The sequence below is a fragment of the Salvelinus fontinalis genome, chromosome 13 (assembly GCF_029448725.1).
Source record: "Salvelinus fontinalis isolate EN_2023a chromosome 13, ASM2944872v1, whole genome shotgun sequence".
NCBI lineage: Eukaryota > Metazoa > Chordata > Actinopteri > Salmoniformes > Salmonidae > Salvelinus > Salvelinus fontinalis.
The window spans coordinates 23756936-23775077 of record NC_074677.1 but is presented as its reverse complement, the minus strand read 5'-3'; the positions used below and the strand labels follow the sequence as shown (position 1 = coordinate 23775077).

Below are 18142 nucleotides of genomic sequence, written 5' to 3'. Positions count from 1 at the left end.
CAAATTAGAGTGGTAGAAACCAATCATTTATATATACACTAGATTACATTTTGGGGGTGTTGTTTTGAAGTCATCACACCATTTTGGCACTCCCACATCATTGTAAAAAATATTTTGGAAGCTGTCGAAATGCATGTGTCTACATTTGTTTACCCATGTTTACTCCTTTACAGACACCTTAATGCATAACTGTATGTGAGCTAAACATAAACTCAGCAAAAAAAGAAACGTCCTCTCAATGTCAACTGCATTTATTTTCAGCAAACTTAACATGTGTAAATATTTGTATGAACACAACAAGATTCATCAACAGACATAAACTGAACAAGTTCCACAGACACGTGACTAACAGAAATTGAATAATGTGTCCCTGAACAAAGGGTGGGTCAAAATCAAAAGTAACAGTCAGTATCTGGTGTGGCCACCACCTGCATAAAGTACTGCAGTGCATCTCCTCCTCATGGACTGCACCAGATTTGCCAGTTCTTGCTGTGAGATGTTACCCCACTCTTCCACCAAGGCACCTGCAAGTTCCCAGAAATTTCTGGGGGGTATGGCCCTAGCCCTCACATCCAACAGGTCCCAGACATGCTCAATGGGATCCGGGCTCTTCGTTGGCCATGGCAAAACACTGACATTCCTGTCTTGCAGGAAATCACACACAGAACGAGTAGTATGGCTGGTGGCATTGTCATGCTGGAGGGTCATGTCAAGATGAGCCTGCAGGAAGGGTACCACATGAGGGAGGAGGATGTCTTCCCTGTAACGCACAGTGTTGAGATTGCCTGCAATGACAAGCTCAGTCCGATGATGCTGTAACACACCACCCCAGACCATGACGGACCCTCCACCTCCAAATCGATCCCGCTCCAGAGTACAGGCCTCGGTGTAATGCTCTTTCCTTCTACGATAAACGAGAACCCGACCATCACCCCTGATGAGACAAAACCGCGACTCGTCAGTGAAGAGCACTTTTTGCCAGTCCTGTCTGGTCCAGCGACGGTGGGTTTGTGCCCATAGGCAACGTTGTTGCCAGTGATGTCTGGTGAGGACCTGCATTACAACAGGTCTACAAGCCCTCAGTCCAGCCTCTCTCAGCCTATTGCGGACAGTCTGAGCACTGATGGAGGGATTGTGTGTTCCTGGTGTAACTCAGGCAGTTGTTGTTGCAATCCTGTACCTGTCCCGCAGGTGTGATGTTCAGATGTACCGATCCTGTGCAGTTGTTGTTACACGTGGTTGCCACTGTGGACGATCAGCTGTGCGTCCCGTCTCCCTGTAGCGCTGTCTTAGGTGTCTCACAGTACGGACATTGCAATTTATTGCCCAGGCCACATCTGCAGTCCTCATGCCTCCTTGCAGCATGCCTAAGGCACATTCACGCAGATGAGCATGGACCCTGGGCATCTTTCTTTTGGTGTTTTTCAGAGTCAGTAGAAAGGCCTCTTTAGTGTCCTAACTGTGACCTTAATTGCCTACTGTCTAAACTGTTAGTGTCTTAATGACCGTTCCACAGGTGCATGTTCATTAATTGTTTATGGTTCATTGAACAAGCATGGGAAACAGTGTTTAAACCATTTACATTGAAGATCTGTTAAGTTATTTGGACTTTTACGAATTATCGTTGAAAGACAGGGTCCTGAAAAAGGGAAATTTCCTTTTTTGCTGAGTTTACAAATAAAACATTTTCCTAGAAGTATAATTTGTATAATGTACTGTTACTGTCCCCAATACAACAAAAATACATGTCATTTTGTCCTTGAAACATTCCTATGGAGGACTGCTTCTTCTGGGGACTGCCAATATGGCCGACTGGTGGCTTTGAAGCACCTCATTGGCCAAAACATAGCATCAGCAATCCAGGGTTTATAATACAGTGCCTTCGGAAAGTATTGGGACCCCTTGACTTTTTCCAATTTTTTTTAGGTTACAGCCTCATTCTAAAATAGATCACTTTTTTTTCTCTCCTCAATCTAAACACAATACCCCACAATGACAAAGCAAAGACAGGACTTTAATTTTAATAATTAGAAAACAAATCTAAACAAATATCATATTTACATAAGTATTCAGACTTATGAATACTGTAATTGCACCTTCGCAGCAATTACAGCCTCAAGTCTTCTTGGGTATGACGCTACAAGCTTGGCACAACTGTATTTGGGGAGTTTCTCCCATTCTTCTCTTCAGATCCTCTCAAGCTCTGTCAGGTTAAATGGGGAGCATTGCTGCACAGCTATTTTCAGGTCTCTCCAGAAATGTTACATCGAGTTCAAGTCTGGGCTCTGGCTGGGCCACTCAAGGACATTCAGAGACTTGTCCCGAAGTCACTCCTGCGTTGTCTTATCTGTGTGCTTAGGGTCGTTGTCCTGTTGGAAGGTGAACCTTCACCCCAGTCTGAGGTCCTGAGTGCTCTGGAGCAGGTTTTCATCAAGGATCTCTTTTTACTTTGCTCCGTTCATCTTTGCCTCAAGTCTGACTAGTCTCCAGTCCCTGCCGCTGAAAAACGTTGCCATAGCATGATGCTGCCACCAACATGCTTCACCATAGGGATGGTGCCAGGTTTCCTCTAGAAGTCATGCTTGGCATTCAGGCCAAATTATGGGGTATTGTGTGTGTAGATTGCTGAGAATTTTTATTTATTAAAAACATTTTAGAATAAGGCTGTAATGTAACAAAATGTGAAAAAAGTCAAGGGGTCTGAATAATTTCCAAAGGCATTGTACATCATTGGTAGAAACCTTGTAGAAGACTGTACTGTACTCTAGTTTGAATTATAAATGATCAAGGGTATGGAGGGCTCTGATTAGAGACCATTAGTAAATAACTAGAATTAATAGCCCCTCCCATAAATTGTACTGTAGTCAACATCTATCGTTGTCTTACCACACTTACATCCACTCAGACAATGACACTAAAAGGAATAGAAAAAATAATTTTTATTTTACTGAAATATTTGAGAGAAAATATGAACCTTTACTTTACACAGACAGTAAGCTTAAAACACACATTTCTATAAGTAAAACAATCCACACAGCACAAGCACAAGCGTAGCCTAAATGTATCAAACCACCAAATAAAATCATAAGTCAAACTTAGCAGAAAGGGGAAATAAATGTAAATGCATTTACAGATACACACACAGCTAATGACATTCACCCCAGACACACAGATCTTTCCAACCAGGGAAGCAACCATTCAGACATGTTCTCACTTTACCAAACCTACAAACCACTCAGCGGGCAAATCTGAAATATCACCCTATTCTCTAGCATACAGTGCCTTCGGAAAGTATTCAGACCCCTGGACTTTTTCCATATTTTGTTACATTACAGCATTACTCTAAAATGTATTTAATATTAATATTCCTCTGCAATCTACACACAATAACCCATAATGACAAAGCAAAAACAGGTTGAGAAATGTGTTCAAATTAGTGAAAAATAAAAACAGAAATAACGTATTTACACAAGTATTCAGACCCTTTGCTATGAAAGGGGTCAAACCTGATCTCTTATAAAGAGAGACTGACATTGGAAGATTCAAATTCATCAACCTGAATATATTTGTTTCTTTCTTCCCAAAATATACGCATTCTAGCTGGGCCAATGATAGAGGGTCCACTTCAGTGATCAGAACCTCTACAGCTGTTTCAAACCACCAGAGTATGCCTAAATTTCACATGCAGGTCTAAGTATTGACCAGAGACATACTAAAATCCATTTTCTTACTACATCTGTGTCCCAAATATTCATTAAGGCTAGTTCATCTGTATCCTTTTCTTCAAAATCACTGATCTGACCAGGCTGGATAGGTAAAGTTAATCATTATTTGGCCTTTCCATCATATTGCTTTATTTTCACCATTCAGATCAGTGCCTTTAAAACTAATGGACACATCGTATTAAGAGAAAACTGGATTCGGCAGTTTATACATAATTTGAATTCCACACAGAATAGACCTGCCACCAGAAAATTATTAGCTAAAATAAAATAAGTAAAAACCAAAGCACACAACCACAAAATAATAAAACAATATACGAATAATCTGTCACACAACCTAACATCAACTTGACAGACAGTGAAACAGGGGAGAATACATTTACGTCATTTAGCTGTCGCTCTTTATCCAGAGCGATTTACAAGAACAACCGGTACCCCCTGTAGAGAAGTTTCGCTATTGTTATTTTACTGCTGCTCTTTAACTACTTGTTACTTTTATTTCTTATTCATATTTTTTAAACTGCATTGTTGGTTAGGGGCTTTTAGGTAAGCATTTCACTGTAAGGTCTACACCTGTTGTATTCGGCGCATGTGTCTAATAACATTAGATTTGAAGTGCCTTGCTCAAGGGCACATTGGCAGATTTTTCACTTAGTCGGCCCAGGGATTCAAACCAGTGACCTTTTGGTTATTGGCCCAATGCTCTTAGCCGCTAGGCTACCTGCCAAATTGTGTTGAGCAGTTCATAACACAGGACATTACAGCTAAACCAATTTAGCCAGCAAAACCAAAGAGTCACAAGTTTATCATTGAGCCACATTTCAAGTGAATTTGGTATCAGTGTATATTCTATTGCGTTTCACTATCAATTCTAGTTGGTCTAGCGAGGCCTATACTTGTAGTTCACAAGTGAAATATTAAATACTGATATTTGCTGCCTTGAAGCAAATAAAGGCTTTGGTTTGGCAAATGGACAATACAATGCTTACCGAGTTAGGCCTTTTCTACCATCAGCACACATTTCATGCCACTCCCTTGTTCAACTACATGACTTGTGCTCAACAGCCTTACCACAGGCTACCATAAAATAACATACCAGTTGAAATCAAGAGGACTTAAAGTTAAGAATAGCAGAAAACAGCATTTGCAGCATGCCACTAACAAAATACAAAACAAATAAAAATACAAACAAGACATCAAAATCAAATCAAAAACTGGAGAAATAATAAAAGCAACAAACTGTAACCTCTGGACTTAAAATCCCACCTCAGATGTAACACAATTTATTCAAACTGCAAGAGTATGTTTCACTGCACTGAATACAAAATAACCTCTCATTTAGTAACAGTTACCACAGCAACAACAGAATCAGTCAACCAAATATTTTCTGGAGGAGCGAGGAAATGGGTGTGACTAAAATAACAAAAAGAAAAGTAAATGTAAAAGAGTATGAGAAAATTGCATAAATGAAAACTGTCATTGTAAAAAGAAAACTGCAGCTAGATACAGGTAACTGCCAAAATAAAGGAAATACCAATGTCTTAATAGGGCGTTGGGCCACGACGAGCCGCCAGAACAGCTTCAATGCCCCTGGGTATAGATTCTACAAGTGTTTGAAACTCTTTTGGAGGGACGCAACACCATTCTTCCACAAGAAATGCCATAATTTGGTGTTTTGTTGATGGTGGTGAAAAAGGCCGTCTCAGGCGCCGCTCCAGAATTTCCCACAAGTTTTCAATTGAGTCGATATCAGAGGGGTATACTACAAAGCAGGATCAATGAGATAGCCAGCTCTCTTTGATAAACAACCAGAAATAATGATTGATTTTCTGGTTCATTAAGACAGTTAAACTTAGATATGCATTTTTGGTTGTTGAGTCAATTAGACCATGCCCATATCAAGCGTATCTTTCTAAAAAAAAATATTTCAGAACATTTAGACAAGTTAGCTGGCTAACTCCTTGATCATGCTTTGTAGTATACCCTTCTGGTAACTGACAGACACACCCACCCACACTAAACCCTCTACACACCTTTGACACCCCTTTTCTAGCCATGTTAGCCAAAGTAATGGTCAACTGGGCATGCTTATACATGACGGGATAGGATGTTAATTGCTTAATTAACTCAGGAAACACGCGTGTGGAAGCACCTGCTTTCAGGGTTCTAAATTCAAATGTTTCATTGGTAACTTCAAGTTGGGAGCACCAAATTAAATTTAGGAGCACCAGAAAAGTTGATTGAGATTTGGCCTATATTGCTACATTTTCACAGGCAGAACAATTCTGATATTTTTTCCAACTATTGTTCTTTTGATCAATCACATCAGATCTTTTCACATCAGATCTTTTTCAGAGCTGATCTGATTGGTCAAAAGACCAATTAGTGGAAGAAAAAAAATCTGAATTACGCAGCCTATGAATTCTAGCTACTTCTGAAGCACGTTGTGCCCTAGAAACTAATATGGAACAATGTAAACACATTGGTTTATTATAAAAGCTAAAATGATGATACGAATAACTGTAATTAAAGTAATTTGTGGAATATTAATTGTCTACATATTGTGTAAAAGCAGCATTTTTCTATTGAGATGCATACATAGAAAATTGTACACAGTCTCTTTAAAAACATGAGGTTTGTGATGTTGACATGCAAGAGATCTGTCATTTATTCACTGCTATGATCACTGATCTCCTGAAGAAGCTACCCCTTTTCCTTTCTTTCTGTGCCCCCAAATGCTTGGATATACTGGTAAAGTTACCAGGTTGTTAGCTAGCTAGCGAACAAGGTAACATGACTGAACAAAGTATAAACAAATGGTTAACAACGTCGACGCATGAGTAGTTTTAGAACGGCCCACGACATGGTTTATGAATCTAAAATGCAGTCCCGGCGATCCGCTCGGCTATAGGAAGATAAAAATGTTGTGCCTGTAAAATTGGTCAGATCTTTTGACCCGGTTGAGCTAGAAGCAAGCTGTTTTCACTGTTGTAATACTGCAACCATGATGCTAACGAATCTGACTTTAGAGCCCTGCCTGCTTTCAATATACTTTTTCATTTACTCAAGTGTTTCCTTTATTTTGGCAATTACTAGTATATACCAGTATTCAAACAAGATCTCGCTCATGTCATTCTGTATCAAATCTGAATAGGTATTCTTTCAAAATACTTTGTCTGCATAGGCAACAGGTCCACCGACAGCGAGGCTCAACAACCCACAGTTCCCATGTGGAAGTCAGTGGATCCCAAGATCCTTTAATTTTATTGCCTTTCTCCGAGCCCCTTCTTCAAAGTACTGCAGTCAGAAAGCCTTGGAGCACCAGATGAGAGAGGTCATGTCCATTCCTCACTCTTCTGAGAGAAACCACACCACGCAACAAGTCTTATACAATGTAAAGGGCACGGGACACAGTGGCCATCCTGTTAGTCTGTCTTTAGCCCTGGGAGTGAAACAGCCATCTCCCAGTCACCAGCCAGGTATGTATCCCCAGACTCCCCTTACTCCACAGAGGCGTTGCTGCTGGCCTTGACCACGGACCCGGCCCGGCTGATCTGCAGCCAGGGCAGCTTGGCACAGTTCTTGAAGAGCTGCTCGATGGCGATGTGACGAACATGCAGTTCTGACGCCAGTGAGTCTTTTTCCTGCACAGCCACTGTCAGCTCCTCAAACACCTCTGTAGAGGGGAGAGGAAACAGAGCAGAGATTAGTACAGTGCAGGGTCTCTCTCTTAGGGATGTTAAAGTGACAGTATTACCGCCACACCGACGGTCACGAGTCATGCTAACAGTCAAATTCCACGTGACCGTTTAGTCACGGTCTCCAAGCTCTGATGCTGCCGATGGTCATTAGTAGCCTACACAACTTGCTAACTGCCTGGTACTCAGCACTCTATTGTCCCTCTAATCACTCTGACATCAATGCAAATGTAATCAGAAAATCATATCAAACACTTCATAAAAGCCCATGAGCTTACGTTGCGCAACTTTTCTATAGGCTATGCAATTGCGTGAGAAAACAGAGTTGATGGCCTGTATTAAAAATAAGAGGATCCATCAGCTTTCTATAGGCTATGCCTACTATATTTATTTCTCAACGTTCCTAATATTAAGCACATTGCTTCGCTTTTTTATTTAATTTAATTTAACAAGGCAAGTCAGTTAAGAACAAATTCTTATTTACAATGATGACCTAGCGAGGAACAGTGGGTTAACTGCCTCGTTCAGGGGCAGAACGACAGAATTTTACCTTGTCAGCAACCTTTTGGTTACTGGCCCAACACTCTAACCACTAGCCTACCTGCCGCTTTACAACAGGAGTATAGCCTACCTGGCTGGCATGAAAATGAACCACAGGAAAAGCGTACTTCATTCACTATTTAAGTCCATAGATTACATATTTGTTCCCCCTGACCCTGTTTTGAGACAGGTACATGATAATGGTCCATTTTAAATCAAAACTAATTTCACAGATATATGTAAAGACAAGATTAAATGAAGAATAGTCTGATGGGTGTCACTATTAGCCTATCACTTGAGAATGATGTATTATCACTTGTGAATGACGCCCAGCATGTGCAGTAAGGCAAGAAACAGTGCATGCCTTTTTTTTCTAATCATAGTTGCACACCTCATGTAGCCTAGCCCATAGGCCTATATGTTTTGACAAGCTTTGAATCACAACTAAAGCGCCCAAATAACTTTTAAAATTAAACACATTAATCCGCTTTACAACAGGTGGGTGTAGAGCCTACCTGGCATACATAGGCGGCGCATGAGTGAGCTTCAAGTTTGGGGAAGATCATTTTCACCATAAAAATGCACCTTTGTAATAAAGGATTACACGCATAATTGCATTTGTGGTCACTTTTAAGAATGGTGGTTTCCCGCAGTATGCTCATTGCTGCGCTTATAATGTGAAGAAATAGCCTTATAGTTTATCAACATTTTAAGCTAAACGTTCTGATCGGTTGCATCAGCCTCATTGCTTTTAAAAAGTTTTTTTTAAATGCGAGTGGTTGCATTAATTTGGGATCTATCGCATCCCACAACTGTCCCAGACCATATTTGGAATATTTATTTATCTATCACACAGAATGTCAACTTTTGTACTATGGGGGATAGTAAATTGACATAGGCTGGAGCTTTTGCTGTTTGTTAGGCCTACTCATCTTGTTGGCTGACAAAAAATAAGTGTACAGTTCTTCAATACGTGCCTCGGAATTTGATAGGCACATACGCAGTTGCGTCCCCGATGTGTCGGTCTTCACTTGCAGCCTACTTTGGAGCTGACATGGCTGTGAGAAGGTCGCGATCACGTGACGGGCATTGGCTAATAAGAATTTAGATATGAGAGAGCCATGTGAGTGAGGTACTTCGGAGCACCGCGATTAGCAGCCGGGAGAAGGGAATTATAATTATCATATTCAGCCCAGGGGCACAGCGGCCACTGGCCGCAAAAGGCATGGAGGTTGCCGCTGGGAAATTCAAGGATTTATCAAGTTCCTGTCAAATTGTGAATAAGAGTGATGAAGTGAGTGCAGTCTGCACATGAAACAAAGCAGAGCTCATGCCTTTCATGCAACTTTTTTTCAAATTATCATTAGTCACATCATGCAGCCTTATAATGTATGAAAAATCAAAACAGAGAGCCCAACATTTGTATCACAACTAAAGTTAAATAGCTCAAAATTAAGCATATAGAGGTCCTGTTTCTTTGTTAACCTCTCAACACAGAATAGCCACGTGTGCACTCCCTTATAAATTGCATGGAGAAAATATACTTTCTATTTCATTCAGCTATGTTCAATTTTATTCTTCATACTATAGAATAAAATAATGCTACGGAATTCTAAGCAAATCTTGTCTGCTAAATGAATTAGTGTAGCCCACAGCCATATGGCATATCCAGATCAGGTCCTAACATAAGGACAACTCAGAGGACGCTATCTGCTCTTCTGAAATAGACTATTTTTTTTCAAATCATGTTTTTTAGACCGGTCTAAAATAAATCAGATTTATTGTGATGGTGATGTAGGTTATATTAAATTGATTTATACTTTTTTTAAATGTAGATGTTCCAAAAGGTCTGCATCAGTGGCTTGTAAGCTATGCATGGAAGCCAGGAGATGCTAAACATGTTTATGTTAATTTACAGTCAATTACAGTGAGACCGGCAGTTACAGCTGAAGTCGGAAGTTTACATACACCTTAGCCAAATACATTTAAACTCAGTTTTTCACAATTCCTGACATTTAATCCACGTAAAAATACCCGGTTTAAGGTCAGTCAGGATCACCACTTTATTTTAAGAATATGAAATGTTAGAATAATAGTAGAGAGAATTATTTATTTCAGCTTTTATTTCTTTCATCACATTCCCAGTGGGTCAGAAGTTTACATATACTCAATTAGTATTTGGTAGCATTGCCTTTAAATTGTTTAACTTGGGTCAAACGTTTTGGGTGGTCTTCCACAAGCTACCCACAATAAGTTGGGTGAATTTTGGCCCATTCCTCCTGACAGGGATGGTGTAACAGTCAGGTTTGCAGGCCTCCTTGCTCGCAAACGCTTTTTCAGTTCTGCCCACAAATTTTCTATAGGATTTAGGTCAGGGCTTTGTGATGGCCACTCCAATACCTTGACTTTGTTGTCCTTAAGCCATTTTGCCACAACTTTGGAAGTATGCTTGGGGTCATTGTGCATTTGGAAGACCCATTTGCGACCAAGCTTTAACTTCCTGACTGATGTTTTGAGATGTTGCTTCAACATATCCACATAATTTCCTGCCTCATGATGCCATCTATTTTGTGAAGTGCACCAGTCCCTCCTGCAGCAAAGCACCCACACAACATGATGCTGCCACCCCCGTGCTTCACGGTTGGGATGGTATTCTTCGGCTTGCAAGCATCCCCCTTCTTCCTCCAAACATAACAATGGTCATTATGGCCAAACAGTTATATTTTTGTTTCATCAGACCAGAGGACATTTCTCCAAAAAGTGAAATCTTTGTCCCCATGCGCAGTTGCAAACCGTAGTCTGTCTTTTTTATGGCGGTTTTGGAGCAGTGGCTTCTTCCTTGCTGAGCGGCCTTTCAGGTTATGTCGATATAGGTCTCGTTTTAATGTGGATATAGATACTTTTGTACCGGTTTCCTCCAGCATCTTCAGAAGGTCCTTTGCTGTTGTTCTGGGATTGATTTGCACTTTTCGCACCAAAGTACATTCATCTCTAGGAGACAGAACGTGTCTCCTTCCTGAGCGGTATGACGGCTGCGTGGTCCCGTGGTGTTTATACTTGCGTACTATTGTTTGTACAGATGAATGTGGTACCTTCAGGCATTTGGAAATTGCTCCCAAGGATGAACCAGACTTGTGGAGGTCTACAATATTTTTTGGAGGTCTTGGCTGATTTCTTTTGATTTTCCCATGATGTCAAGCAAAGATGCACTGAGTTTGAAAGTAGGCCTCAAAATACATCCACAGGTACACCTCCAATTGACTCAAATGATGTCAATTAGCCTATCAGAAGCTTCTAAAGCCATGACATCATTTTCTGGAATTTTCCAAGCTGTTTGAAAGACACAGTCAACTTAGTGTATATAAACTTCTGACCCACTGGAATTGTAATAGTGCATTTTAAGTGAAATAATCTGTATACAATTGTTGAAAAAATTACTTGTGTGATGCACAAAGTAGATGTCCTAACTGACTAGCCAAAACTATAGTTTGTTAACAAGACATTTGTGGAGTGGTTGAAAAACGAGTTTTAATGTCTCCAACCAAAAGTGTATGTAAACTTCCGACTTCAACTGTATTTGCTTGACAATCACCAGCCACAGCCCTACTCTCTCACAAAAACACACACACAGAGCAAAAGAGCAAAGAGATCAATGCAGGCCAGGGACCACACACCCGGAAATCAAATCAAACAGATTAAGCAGAAGGTGCAGACAGCGATGACAACGCAGTACTACCAATACATAACACCACCTCACAAAGACACAACGTCACATCAAAGACACACCAGCATAGAAGAGATGCAAGAAAACACTAATGAGGCACATTCAGTTCCATCCATTTATGGAGATTTACAAGCATTTAAAACAAGAGACTTAAAACCCATGCATGCGCTAAAGCACTCCTCTATAGATGATTAATGCAAAGGAATAATTTAGACATCTGTTCACAGTTAACTTCAATAGATGGCTATGAAAGTGTCTCTTACTTTGAATCTGTAGCAGCAGCTGCCCATTCAGCTGGTGAAGCTCGTCCACACTCATTTTAATCACTGGAAGAAAAAACACACAGATTGGGTCACAAAACAAGAACACCACAACATGGCATGTTTGATCAAATAAATGAACCAACTAAAGCAACTCCAGTCACTGGGGGGGATTCCGACCCGAGGTAAGCATGCATAAATGGAACGTAATTCCCCTTTTATGCACTTTTCACTTTACACGTATTCTGAACTATTAGTTTGGGGTGGATATCAAAGAAATTAAGGAGTCGCGGAGGTGTGTTTAGATACACTGTATTCTGACCTTGACTTAATTCACTCATAATTCCACCACCTTTACGTGCAATAAAATTATGAACAAGGTGGGGCAACCTGTCGGTTCCACATCTACTTCATTTTTTTACTGATAGAAATAACACCATTCTCCATGCAATAATTTACCAATTGATAAGAGCTAGGTGAATGTGTGAGCCGTTTGGCTAAGCGGGTTGAAAATATAAATTACAATTGTTGATCTATTTTACCTTTTGATTGCTAGAGACAAATGTGAAACCAATAATATGGCAGCTAACTGAAGCATATCAACATATCAGCTTTTTAACAGCGGAGTTTATGAAATGCTGGTATTATAACCTGAAGGGAAGGAATTTGGAGACCCAAGCTATAGAGCCTCACAGTGGAGGTGTCATAATACTCATAAAACCTAGCGGTCAAACAAGGAAATGGTTCCAATCATTTTCCCACCATACATTTTTTCCCATACGACATTTTTAGAAACACTTAAAATAAGGGCTGTGTTTCGTGAAGGCTTACCCGGGCTTCATGTTTTGATAACCATGTAAATCTCTCTCGGACAAGGTGACTTATCAATATATTTGGCTCTATTTACTCTCAGATTAAAAAATGCTAATCCCTGCAAGCTTCTGCACGTCATCTCTAGCTGGCACCTTTGCTAACAGGTATGGTGTCAAGTTCTGAATTTTCCATTTAAAGAAATTTTGCCTATTTATTAATTACTACATTTAGAGAACATTAGATAGTTAATCCAGAGCTTCTTACCTTTTCCTCAATTTGGCAGTCTTATCCAGATCATCATGGCATTTGTAGTTCTTTATGATAGCCACATTAGCAGCTAATTAGCATTTCATTTTGGGGGGTTGAATATATTGATAAAAAAAAAAGTCACCTTGTCCTAGAGAGATTTACATGGTTATCAAAATGTCACGCCAGGGTAAGCCTACACGAAAAAACAGACCTTATTTTAAGTTTCTAAAATCCCCTATGGGAAAAATGGTGGGGAAATGATTGGAACCATTTCCCTGTTTGACCGCTAGGTTTTATGGGAATTATGACTTGTACTGTGGTACTCTTATAGGCTTCTGTAGCCATGGCAAATGACAGTATAGTGCCAAAAGTACCAAGTTGATTTATGACTCATGACTCATTTTACTGTGGATATAGATACTTTTGTACCCGTTTCCTCCAGCATCTTCACAAGGTCCTTTGCTGTTGTTCTGGGATTGATTTGCACTTTTTGCACCAAAGTACGTTCATCTCTAGGAGACAGAACGCGTCTCCTTCCTGAGTGGTTTGACGGCTATGTGGTCCCATGGTGTTCATACTTGCATACTATTGTTTGTACAGATGAACGTGATACCTTCAGCGTTTGGAAATTGCTCCCAAGGATGAACCAGTCCACAATTATTTTGGCTGATTTCTTTTGATTTCCCCATGATGTCAAGCAAAGAGGCACTGAGTTTGAAGGTAGGCCTTGAAATACATCCACAGGTACACCTCCAATAGGCTAATTTACATAATTTGAGTCAATCAGAAGCTTCTAAAGCCATGACATCATTTTCTGGAATTTTCCATGCTGTTAAAAGGCACAGTCAACTTAGTGTATGTAAACTTCTGACCCACTGGAATTGTGATACGGTGAATTATAAGTTAAATAATATGTCTAAACATTTGCTTGAAAAATTACTTGTGTCATGCACAAAGTAGATGTCCTAACAAACTATAGTTGTCAAGTCGGTTAACAAGAAATTTGTTGTGTGGTTGAAAAACGAGTTTTAAATTACTCCAACCTAAGTGTAAGTAAACTTCCGACTTCAACTGTATGCCCAGACTTTTCACTGTATTTAACAAAATCGATAGTGTGTTAAATTGGGAGTCACCGTCAGTTATTCCCATATACATTTATAACTGTCACTTTAGTTTTAGTTTCCTTACATTTTGCATCATTCCATTACATTGTTAGTTTACCTTTCTCTCCTCTCTCACGTTCGTGTGGTTGTTCCTGAGGATCGCTAGCAAGAGTGGATCATATTAGGCTAACATATTACAAGTTGTGCAATAATTTGGGACATGTAGCCTATTTTAATCATTATGGAACGCAGACCATATGTAGCAGCAAACCTGGAGCATGTTTCATGATGGCTGGACTGTTGTCATCACAGTTCCATGATTAGTGCTGATTAGTCAGGTAGATATATAGGACTACTGATCAACCCCTATTGTACACTTCTCACCTAATATTTCATGGATTGAACAATTTAATACGGCAACTTTCAGGATGAATCAAACTACTACTTTTGATTCAACAATATATTGTGTGCAAAGGCTCTCCAAACTGGGAAAAACAACATTCTAACCCTAAATAATATACATGATCAGAGTATTTATTTATTTTTTATCTACCAATTGGTGCTGAAAAGGACACGAATGTGTGTATTACATGGCTTTCTTTCATTGATCCGTAATATTCGGAGGAATCGAGAAAAGTCTATCGAGACAATTAGAATTAAAAAGGTAAACCAAATTTAAAGGGATGGCTTTAGCTAAATGTACTGAAAACCCTATAGAATGAAAACACCACTAAATCTTTGGACAGCAAGTAGGAGGGATTTCAGCTGTTGAATTACATATATTCAGCGTGCACAAGGGAACCACACCTGCAAAGCCCGTTACGCACCTGCATAAGGTAGGTCTGAATACCAACTACTGAGAAGTGCATAGAAAAGGCGTACATTTCTTAAGTCTGAAACGGGCCTTTGTTGCATAGCAACAACAACCTACGCAGAAACAGAGAGAGAAAAGCTAAGGGTCTGAAAGTCACTGTCATAATTTACAAAGGAATGGAATTCTATAAACAACCGGAAAGCGCCAGCGTCCTTGAGAGATTCATCCTCTCTCCAAGAGGGCGTGTAGCAGGCACAAACAAACCTGGTGCTGTGACAGGGCATGGAGAACCCAAGGGCATGGAGAACCCAAGGACACTTTATGAGGTAGGACTAAGAATTACTTTTCTCTGGACAAAGAGAGAGTGTGGTGGTGTGGGGAAAGGAGGGAGAGTGGTGGCTGAAGAAAAATGTGTGAGGATGTACTAAAATACTAAAAACTGGGCCCTGGCCTGCATCACTACATTGTCTTGTCCGCCATTAATGAGTAGGGGAAATGGAAGAGATAGCAGACTCCATATAACAAAGATCACAGAGAACAGATAAGAGGAAAGAAAGGGGTGCGTTGCATCCCATCTGTTTCCCTCCCTTTTCAACATCCCTCCTCCCATTCAATGCCAGTCTTCAGAGGCTCTGGTCTCGCGTGGTCCTATCTCCAAATACACGTCTTTGTCACGAGGAATTTTGTATTCCAAAAACGTGTTGAATGGTCCGCGGCAAAATGTTGATTGGATGTTATCTTTCAAGAACCCTCCCCCACACGCCCGTAGAAGGGGTGATGTGTTTTATGTGCATCACTGTTTTCCGTCCGGGTAGTTGTTGTCTATTCTAGTTGAAAGTTATCAAGTGTGGCTGACATTCTGCGATTTATATTTATTGAAAGTGGATTACACTGGTAAAGTCAAACGTCACAAAACGTTTTAAGCCACTCTGGTGACTTCTCCATTCCTCTCAATTTGTTCTGTCCACATGGCTGTGCTTTGCTGACACTGAAAATATCTTGAAGATTGCCCATTACTTAGATTTTTTTTAAGGACCCAAAAAACAAGGCAGTGGGAGTAGCTATTCAAGTAAGTAAATACATTTTGTTTATTATTTTTTATGTTAAACTGTTCATTATTAGCTAGATAGCTGGCTACAACAACGCCGTTGTAGGCTAAATGTCATCAGCTAGCTAACTATCTTGATGTAATCATTGTCAATTAAAAACAGCCTCCAAATGCATTTGCAGATAACAGTTATAGAAGTAGTTGTCACAACACCAGAAATTTGGCTTCGATACCGCTACCAGTTTGAGTATCACAATACTCAATATCGTCACAATACTCCATACCAAAACCACGCCAAAAAAAAGGCACAAAATTGCAATTGGTCCAGACAGATAAACTTAGCTACTGCTCTGTTCAACTGTCTTGCATCTTTTGAGTTCAATATCATTACATAAAAATAAAAAAAATCTGAGACAGTCATGTATGCATCAATGAATCAATTATACAAATATACAATCAATTTGACTTTGTTTTTACCAAATCTAACAACATAATGGTAATCATTTATTTGAATGGTAAATCTCTATTGATAAACTGGGTAAATCAAGATGTTGCCTAGGCCTGTCCACAATACAGATGAATGCATATTCAATAGGTGTGTGCATGTATTGAGTTGAGCTTGTTTTGGCTGATTTCACAGGGCTACAGATGAAACAATCTTTTCCCCTTCCAGTTGGGACTTAATTTTATTGTACTGATCAACAACATTTGCATAAAAGTAAAAGATCATATTTGGGAGAGATGTGAGAGAGACTGAATAAGTGCATGAAAAGTTTTTGTGGGCAATCAACTTTGAAATTGGCATATTTTGCATTATGGTTAGCAAGGAAAGTTAGCCTACAAAGCTGGAAGCTACCAGTATCTTCTTCCATTTTTAAAGTATTTTAGCCTATATAGACATTGTTTTGCGAACAGTAATTAACAGTCCCAACATTTCTACATGCCGTGTCGCATTACTCAAGACTTAGCTCCCCTCATGCTGCACAAAGTTAACATGATGCAGCTCAGATTCCCAGTGCAGGCTAGCAATGAGTAAGTGGAGCATGCACGGTGCGAGCTATAATAAGGGGTTGACTGCTCTGATAGACAGGCTTGATCTGTGAGACACATTTGACAGAAGTACCTGAAGCAACAAAAATTATAGTACCGAACCACTTTTCATGTTCTAGTATCAAAAAAGTACCGAAATTTCAGTATACCGTGCAACACTACATGAAAGAGGGTGAAATTGCAGCTCCAGCTACAGTAAAGGGAGTGTGTAGGCTACTGGAAAGGGCAGGTCATTTTGTGGGAGGATATTATGAAAAGATTCTCCAGTTCCAGAGGGGAAAACTTTGAGGACAGAGAAATAATAGCAACATCATATTCAGTGCCGTCTAATTTAAATATAATGAAGACTGTTTCTTGTGATGTTTTCTGTCCTCATACCTGGAAAGCTGTAAAAGCCTGTTTGCATATGAAGAGGTCCCAATGAATGTCACAAGAAACTAAGGGTATATCCTATATGCCATTGGTTGTGTGTAGGCCTATGTTAGCAAATGTGTATATGTGGTATACAAAAATAGTGAAACATCACAATGTATAAACCTATTTCAATTGGAGCAGGACAATCCTGCTGGAGGTCTGCTGGGTGTAGCAGGGTTCTGTTTCAGCCCAGCATTAACACACCAGGATTCAACTTATCAAATCTAAAGAGTTCATAATCAAGTGTGCCATTGCTGGGCTGGAATAGAAGTCTGCTCACCCAGTAGATCAGGGATCAGTGGAGCAAGGTTGGCCACCGCTTGTATGGAGTTTTTTTGGTTCACCTGAAATTATGCTTTAGTAATAATAGCTGACATGTTACTACTCAATTATCTATTGTTATTTAGACTAAGATGTCTAATCTTTACATACAAGTTCACGTATGTGTACATTTTGAAGCGATGAAGTGTTGATTCTTTGAAGTGAAGCAAGTGTTTGAACTTGTTTTAATTGTTATTCAAAATGAACTAATGTCAATGTTGATTAACCACATCAAAATCCTGCAATAAAGAGGGGAAAGGGTTCTGTCTCTAACATGTCGGTGTTGTATTCTAAAATGAGTCTAGTTGTACGATTCTTTTTGTCTAGTTGTAAGATCTCCAATCTGTTTTGATTGTCACTCTCTCTCAGTATATCAGCTCTGTGAA

The 18142-nt window shown here is 39.8% G+C and overlaps 1 protein-coding gene across 2 annotated transcripts in view; it reads right to left on the bottom strand.

Annotated features, from left to right (window-relative positions):
- Positions 1 to 235: 235 nt before the first annotated feature.
- Positions 236 to 18142, bottom strand: part of LOC129868290 (protein EURL homolog) — a 66966-nt gene continuing 49059 nt past the window's right edge. For both annotated transcript variants that reach the window (XM_055942128.1, XM_055942127.1), the window contains 2 exons: positions 11948 to 12010; positions 236 to 7398 (listed from right to left, as the gene is read on the bottom strand). In XM_055942128.1, coding sequence (XP_055798103.1) covers positions 7223 to 7398; positions 11948 to 12010 — 239 coding nt within the window. In that variant the 3' untranslated portion in view covers positions 236 to 7222. The remainder of the gene's footprint in view (positions 7399 to 11947; positions 12011 to 18142) is intronic.